General features: G+C 37.4%; 2 protein-coding genes across 2 annotated transcripts; both read left to right on the plus strand.

The window, feature by feature from the left end:
- The first annotated feature begins 379 nt into the window (after positions 1-379).
- LOC132985003 (adenosine 5'-monophosphoramidase HINT3-like) lies at positions 380-3,529 on the plus strand. Its single transcript, XM_061052098.1, has 5 exons — positions 380-557; positions 1,419-1,536; positions 1,700-1,769; positions 2,982-3,108; positions 3,194-3,529. The coding sequence occupies exons 1-5, from the start codon at positions 465-467 to the stop codon at positions 3,257-3,259; spliced, it is 474 nt and encodes a 157-aa protein (XP_060908081.1). The 5' UTR covers positions 380-464; the 3' UTR covers positions 3,260-3,529.
- A 759-nt stretch (positions 3,530-4,288) lies between these two features.
- Positions 4,289-7,435, plus strand: LOC132985005 (adenosine 5'-monophosphoramidase HINT3-like). Its single transcript, XM_061052106.1, has 5 exons — positions 4,289-4,577; positions 4,670-4,787; positions 5,647-5,716; positions 5,836-5,962; positions 6,642-7,435. Exons 1-5 carry the CDS (start codon positions 4,491-4,493, stop codon positions 6,687-6,689), a joined length of 450 nt encoding a protein of 149 aa, XP_060908089.1. The 5' UTR covers positions 4,289-4,490; the 3' UTR covers positions 6,690-7,435.
- The last annotated feature ends 290 nt before the right edge of the window (positions 7,436-7,725 follow it).

Below are 7,725 nucleotides of genomic sequence, written 5' to 3' on the forward strand. Positions count from 1 at the left end.
TTTCTTATTTGGGGGGGAAATGGTTCATTCTTGTCCTCTTATTTAGTTAGTTACTGTAATCAAGTTAGAGTAGGACACCATAATGTAAGAGAGGATATTTAAAAAACTTACAGATCACCAATTGAATAAATTGAGCTCTGGAAACTCACAATAAAACTTACAATAAACTAAAATAAGCCGTTTTCAATTAATTACAGTTAACTAAATCATTGAAATGTTTTAACTTTCATTTGAAAATGTTGTTTAAGATGCTAATTTAGCTACCATCACTTCCCTACAGTTTTAGGTTCGGGGAAGACGATCCATTTATTGTATCACGGAGTGGGCTGTCTTTACCAACATAGACGATCTTATGAAAGTTCCCGACCTGTTGCAGGAAGCTGCATTTACTGGCAGCGCAGAGACGTCAACAGAGAGTGTGGGAGGTACACTTCTGCCACACTGTCTGAAAAATTATTGGAAATATGCCGAGGAACACACCAGGAGAAACAAGTGACACTTGTATTTTCTGTTTAATAGCCACCGGTCAAGACAAAGAAGCGAATGTCCTTAAAAAGGTAGGAGCTCTTTAAACAAAGACATACTGAGAAACTGAAAGTTAAGTTGTCTTCGTGTAATCACCATGGGAAGATATAGCCAACAGCACATTCATGAATTATGTATGGATAAAACCGGTGTAAGGAAGCATAATCTAAGTGGATACTCCTGGTTTGTGAGACTTGGATCATGAAGCCTAGTTGGGATGATTAGGCTATATTATGTCAATTAAACAATACATTTGATTTGTAACAACAATCGAGTTTTGTCCCTAATCCGTCTGAATTGTATCCTGCTCCTTCGAGCCTCTACCTGTACCTGTACCTGTACCTGTACCTCCTCCCAAGACAGTCTTGCTTGCCTGCCATCAAAAGGCTTATTATGTCTATAAAGCTTTTAAGAGATATTCTCTAGCCTGTCTGAGTTTTGGTCCTCCCTTCCTCAAAAAAGTTTCTCTATGACAGAAAGTAAAAAAGTACATTTTAAAGATGTGATAATAAATTAAGTTAAATCATGATTTACAGGTAAAAACCTATAATAAAAAAAATTAATCACGATAGTGTTGCTTTTAAAAAGTCGAATTATCAGTTAGGTATTGATGACAGGACTTTTTTTTCTTTCAGATCTCTTTTATGTTAGGTGATAAGGAAGAAGTGAAATGAACATGTTACACCTAAATCAAAAATCTGATTTTTTTTTTTGCCAAGTACATTTACACATACAAGGAATTTCACTTGTCAACATTACCAGTATACTCACTTTTTTTTTTTAAAGCACCAGGTTTACAGATTGAATGCATAGGATTTCAAATAATTGCTGCCTTCACTGTCCTTTAGGTAATTTGGTGTGTTTTCATTTTGTCACTTCATCCTCTCCATCAGAACAAGGAGCTGGTGTGTTTCACAGATATTTACCCTGCTGCTCCTCACCATTACCTGGTTGTACCCATGCAGCACATCACCAGCTGTCACTCCCTGCACAGGGGACACAACGGCCTCGGTCAGTGGAAGAGAATCAGTACAAATGACTGAGTATATGTACTGAAAATACTGTTCAATAATGTCATACTAATAAAGTCTCCTCATGATGCCTTCAAGTGCATGCGTTTTAAATGTATCCACTCGGGTCTTTATGGAGTAATTATGTTGCATGTCTCCAACAGTTAAACGTATGGCTAAGATGGGGAAAGCAGTGCTACGAGATCGAGGGATCACAGATCCGAAGGACATGAGGTTGGTTCAGGCAGGAGGTGTGTTTCTATTAACCAAAAGCTAAAGCCTTATTTTACGGTATCAGTATCTGTGGGGTACAAGTTAAAAATAGTACTGGAACATGTCTAGAAATATATGATGCACTTTAAGCTTTGTAGATTCAATTGAACAGGAGTCTGTCACAAATCAAAAGTTGTATTTTTCACTTAAAGGTGCACTGCAGCTGCATGTATCTATCTGTAAATCTCAGTCACTAACCACCTACTTTCTTGGGAGCTCTTGAGCTCTCCTAGGCTCCTCAAGATCGTTGGTTGACGGCCTGCCAGAACAACCCCCCCCCCCCCCCCCCACACACACACACACACACACACACACACACCCCACACCCCCTCCCCACCGGATTGTTGATGGACGGTTTGCCTCCCCCAACCCCCTTGCTCCCTATCCCTCTTCCTGCATCTTATCACATCTCTCCCCCTATCCCTTTCCAAGCCCGGCGCAGTCTAGGCCTGTGAAGGCTGTTTCGTTATGAGCCGGGGATCCGGCCGAAGATTTCTGCCTTTTAATAAGGCAGTTTTTTCTTACCACTGTAACTTTTGCTGCTTTGCTAAAGTGCTCATGATGGATAGGCCGGATCTTTGTAACATAGCAATAAGTAAGGTCTTTCACCTGCTTTTTGTAACATAACAATAAGTAAGATATTTTTACCTGCTCTTTTGTAATGTTAACAGACAAAGAGTAAGGTATTTTATCTGCTTTTTGTAAAGTGTCTCGAGATAACACTTGTTATGAGTTGACGCTATACAAATAAAAATTGATTGATTAATTGATATGGAGTTTTGGTAGAGCAATGTGAAAGTTGGAGAAGTGTACGTATTCTGTGGTATATGTTCATAACTCAATACACAAACTGTTCTCAGAGGAAATTTTGGTCCCTGTAACACTGTTTGAAGATAAAATGATACGCGAGAAGTTATGGTGGTGGGTCCGCAACAGTGAAACTTTAACTCCCCTGGTAGCCTTTTAGCTCCAAACAGTGTTCCAAGGACCCATTTTTTTTTTCATTTGAATACATTTTGTGTATTTAGTCCAGAAAATATAGCATAGAAGTATTTCACTTCTCCAACTTTCAAATTTCACCACCAAAACTCCATAGTGCACCTTTAAGTGTTACACTCATCTTTGGTACTTTGGTGTTAAAATCCTCTTTGGTGTGTGTTTTTTTTCCCACAGGATAGGGTTTCACCAACCTCCCTACACGTCAGTCGATCACCTCCACCTCCACGTGCTCGCACCCATCAGCCAAATCTCAAAGTTAGAGGAGTATAAATTCATCCCAGGAACCTACAATTTTTTGACTGTGAGTCCCGATGACTTTCCTCTCCTGAAAATATGATGTAACCTGTTTCTTCTTGTATCTACATTACACGTCTTTTTCTCTGCAGGTGGAGTTTCTAAGAAAGTGTCTAAAAGATAAAGCTCCACCAAGCTCCAATGGTCCAGGATGTTGAATCTTTGAACCCGACTGAGCCACGTGGAGATGGTGAATAAAGTACTGAAGCCAATAGACTCATGAATGTGTCATTGAGACGTCGCTTTTGAGAAATAAGCACAACCTACATTCAGGGAAAATGTAATGTAGTGTTGTGTTCAAGACGTGCACGGAATTTAGAGTGAACACATATTTAAACAATGTGGATGAATATGTTGGATCTTGTGTGTATGAATGCTTTGCTGGACAAAGTACGAAATGAATTATATGTTTATGGTTAGCAATGTAACTGATTGAACACAATGCTCTGTGTATAAACTGCATTGGCGCTCATCTGTGAAATGTGCTGGAGTGTAACAAGATGACAATATTGTCTGAAAGCAGGCAAGTGAAAATGTTTTAAAGGTATATAAATAAAAGATATTTAAGATTAAATCATTTTTATGCAGAATGATTCCTGTGTTTTTTGTGTGCATAAAAAAAACATTCTTATGTATGTCCATACAATATCAAGTTGAAGCCAGCAGGCAGAAGGCCTAACTCGAAGACTGACGACACTTTCACATATAGTGTGACCTATATTCTGTTTTTTTTATTTTTATTCTAAACATCCAAGAACATTAACAATTTATAATATAGAGGTTAGGGAACTTCTTATTACATATTGAGCTTTAAGGGGTTGATTTGAGAGTTTTAGATGTTTCCCTTGCTTCAATGTTTGAGAGGGGTCAAATTAGTGTCTTATCATCACCTGTCACTCAAAGTGACTACGTCTTTATGGCCACGCCCCTTTACTATACTTTAAAACAGGTCGATCCCTTCACCACTCTCATGAATGGTGTATTTAGGGACCATACAGATTGCGCCGAGCTCTGAAGTTTTTCAGAAAGGTAGGTTGCCAACTTGAAAAATTGTGAAAACTTTTTTTTAAACTGATTTTTAAATTAGCCACATCAGATTTCTGTGTATGTTTATTCGCATGATAGTCATCATTAACTACTGATAACAGCAGGGTTGGTTTTTTTTTTGTTTTACTTGACAGGTAATATTTAAAACTTCGTAAACCTGAAATTGGAGTGGTTATTTCCGAAGTTCCAGTGAACGCAGCTTTGGATGACTCGATGAGCCCGGTCACCGACTAGTTTTCCTGGGCTCCTTACCGCGGACACGCCCTTAAATGATCGATGACTTGACGCTCTGCAGTGAGCATATCAAATAGTTTACCTAAAGAGACACGTTTTTAAACGAAGATGGAGACTGCGGAGGCCTCTGGGGGTGAAGACTGTCCTTTTTGTGAAATAGCGAACAACAAGTCTGACACGGAAATCCTGCTCAGTGTAAGTACTGTTTAAAAACTACAACACCGGGAATTCCCTGACTCCTTCTCTCTCTCTCTGTCTTCCTCATCTGTCTGTCCGTGACATTACAGGATGATGAGCTGCTGTGTTTTCGCGACGTGAAGCCTGGCGCCACGCATCATTACCTCGTTATTCCCAGGACTCACATCTCCTCTTGTAAAGCTCTCCAGCCTGTGCACATACCTCTAGGTGAGGCTTTTACCTGTTTGACTCCAAGGAACGACTTCTGTCTGTAGTTCTAGAAAGACGAGTCAGCTGTCTGATTGATTATAGGAAAACAGAGTGTCACGTTGTTTAAGAACTGATTACTAACACTGCATTGTTGTCACTTTAATATGAGATCATGATGAATGAACTTCTTAGAGAAACAAAGATTTCATAGGATTGCAATGCAACAATAAATGATGATTTTCTTTCAGATTCATGTCTGTATTAGAAATACCTTACAGCAGGGGTGGGCAACTGGCGGCCCCCCATCAACCCTCAATGTGGACCCCATGTCAATTTTTACACATCAACTAATTTGAAAACATGAAGAAAACATGACAAAATCTGCCATGAACTGATGAAAACCAGAAATATGTCCATAATAATATTTAATCACTGGTATATGTTGAGTTAAATTTGAGACATAATTGACTGTAATTGTTTTTTGTATTCTACAATTTGGCCCCCCTGGCAGTGAGAATTAAATGAATGTGGCCCCTTGCTGTGACCAAAGTTGCCCGTCCCTGCCTTACAGCATAAAGATCGTTAAAAAATAGGTCAACTTTAAACATCTGCAGCAGTAAAATGCAACGTATGCATAATGATATAAAAAACACTGAAAAAGAATTGAACACAGAATGATTTCTTATGAGTACTTTACTTTTAATATTTTCTTATACTGATGATACACATACTTTTATCTTGGTAGGACAGTTGAGTATTTTCAAGATATTTTTCAAGGTTTTAGTTCTTTTACTCCAGTAAAGATTTGTACCTCTTGTTACCTTGATGGATACATTTATTTGCACCATACTGATGTGAGCTGTTTGTTTATGAACAGTGGAGCATATGGTTCAAATGGGATGGCGTACACTGGAGAAGAATAAAGTCAGCGACCTGGATGATGTCAGGTACAGTGAGTCGTGTGTTTTCTGTGATGCTTCGCCTCATGAGTCGTGTTGAGTTTCTGTTGTTTTGATTAGTGTCTTTGCTCAGTTTGGTTTGTTTCCTTCTCATTGAAACTTTGCAGGATGGGGTTTCATGTGCCTCCATTCTCCTCTGTTCCTCACCTTCACCTCCACACTCTGGCTCCAGCTAGTAAGATGAACTTGAAGTCCCAACTTCACTACGGCCCACAGACTCACTGGTTCATCACAGTGAGTCACAACGGATGGCTTCTCCTTATTAGGATTTTTAGTGGGAGTAGTGTTAGTATTACTATTAGTACTATTGAATTACTCTTTAAGTTATACAATCAATTTTGCATTCAATAGAATAGAATAGAATAGAATTACTTTATCGATCCCAAACTGGGAAATTGTGGAAAACAATACCAAGAGAGAAAACACAAATGTGTTACACAAAATTTTACATTTTTTTGAGCTTTTCAATTTAAACTTGAATAGACTCGTCAAGAGATTTTATACAGTTTTGCGTTATTAATCACACAAATTCAAAGCTCCCTCAAATTTAAATCAAATACATGTAGTTGTTAAAAAAAAATTAAACTACTTGAGTAAATATAGAGCGGAAATGTTTTTATTTTATTTTGAAATCTAACTGAATTTATGAATAAAATTGGATATTAACTCTTTAATAAGTGATAACAATGGATCCCTTTAATTTGAAAAAGAGGTCATCGTCTAATCGTCACACTCTGCGTCTGTGTGCAAAGACTTAAGCTACATTCTCTCTTCCATGTTCTGTCCTGTGTGTCTTTTGTTTATGTCGTACAAAAGCAATTTATGTTTGAATGTTTTTCAATTCCTTTCAAACTTCACTGTTTTAAGGCTGAGTACTGTTGCTTCCTAAGTCTTTTGTTCTTTTGCGTTTCAGGTAGACAAAGTGCTTACTCAGCTGAAGACTCGTGGCAGGGTCAATTGATTCCATAAAACAAAGAGTCCAAAGGTGTCTTCTTTTATTTTTTAAAAGTAATTTATTGTTACTGTGCCTTACTGAGTGCAATCTTGGATCGGCTTTCTGTCCAATTTATCATCTATATTTTATTTCTCTTTGATGTGTGTGCTCCCTCCATGAGTTAGTGGTGTGTTTTTTTTTTTTAGTTTGAAGCTGTAAAAACTTGACCTCTAAAGCAGACTGCTCGTGTCAAAAGACATGTTGTGTAGTTGGACCATCAGTGAGGAGAGAATGACTACTTTTGAGATTACACATGAAGACTGATAACACATCTTCATGCAGTTTGAAGATATAAAAGAAATCATTGAATCATCCTTGTTTACCTTATCAGGTCAGTCTTTGTCAGGAAGTATAATTACACTTTGCACATTCATGTTAACTTGTTTGTTTGCACATTCATGTTTTCTTGTTTGTTTGCACATTCATGTTGTCTTGTTTGTTTACACATTCATGTTTTCTTGTTTGTTTACACATTCATGTTAACTTGTTTGTTTACACATTCATGTTAACTTGTTTGTTTACACATTCATGTTGTCTTGTTTGTTATGTATTGATGATCAAATGAAACACTGCTTATACCTTTGATATCTTGGGAGAAAAACTGGGGCTAAATTGTCACTTCATATGATGTAATGTTATGTTTAATACTAATTTTAAAAACTTAATGAGATCTTTTTAAAATCACATTTCAGAGTAAATGAAGTCAATATTAACTTTAAAAAAATGTTTTGTTTTTTTTACTTTCCAGATGTGAAATGTACATTTCAGTTGTTAGAAACGAATCCTTTGGTTGTTGTATTTACAATTTTATGATGCACTGCAGGAAGAGCTCATCTGATCTTAAATGCGACTGAAACGTTATTTTCCTGTTTGAAATCTTAATCTTTGGTTAACAGACTTTACAGAGGTAGTTTTAGGTGTTTGGTCGTCCCTTTTATTGTCACGTTCGATCACTAAACGTTGATGAGCCTCTAATTAGGTTTAATGTCAGGACCGTGACATC

Source organism: Labrus mixtus, chromosome 12 (genome assembly GCF_963584025.1).
Source record: "Labrus mixtus chromosome 12, fLabMix1.1, whole genome shotgun sequence".
NCBI classification, from domain to species: Eukaryota; Metazoa; Chordata; class Actinopteri; order Labriformes; family Labridae; genus Labrus; species Labrus mixtus.

Coding starts and splice junctions, on each gene's coding strand:
- LOC132985005 (XM_061052106.1), top strand. CDS start 4,491: ATGGAGACTGCGGAGGCCTCTGGGGGTGAAGACTGTCCTTTTTGTGAA. Junction 4,788..5,646: donor GCCTGTGCACATACCTCTAG/GTGAGGCTTTTA, acceptor GTTTATGAACAG/TGGAGCATATGGTTCAAATG. Junction 5,717..5,835: donor AGCGACCTGGATGATGTCAG/GTACAGTGAGTC, acceptor GAAACTTTGCAG/GATGGGGTTTCATGTGCCTC.
- LOC132985003 (XM_061052098.1), top strand. CDS start 465: ATGCCGAGGAACACACCAGGAGAAACAAGTGACACTTGTATTTTCTGT. Junction 1,770..2,981: donor ACAGATCCGAAGGACATGAG/GTTGGTTCAGGC, acceptor TTTTTCCCACAG/GATAGGGTTTCACCAACCTC. Junction 3,109..3,193: donor GAACCTACAATTTTTTGACT/GTGAGTCCCGAT, acceptor TTTTCTCTGCAG/GTGGAGTTTCTAAGAAAGTG.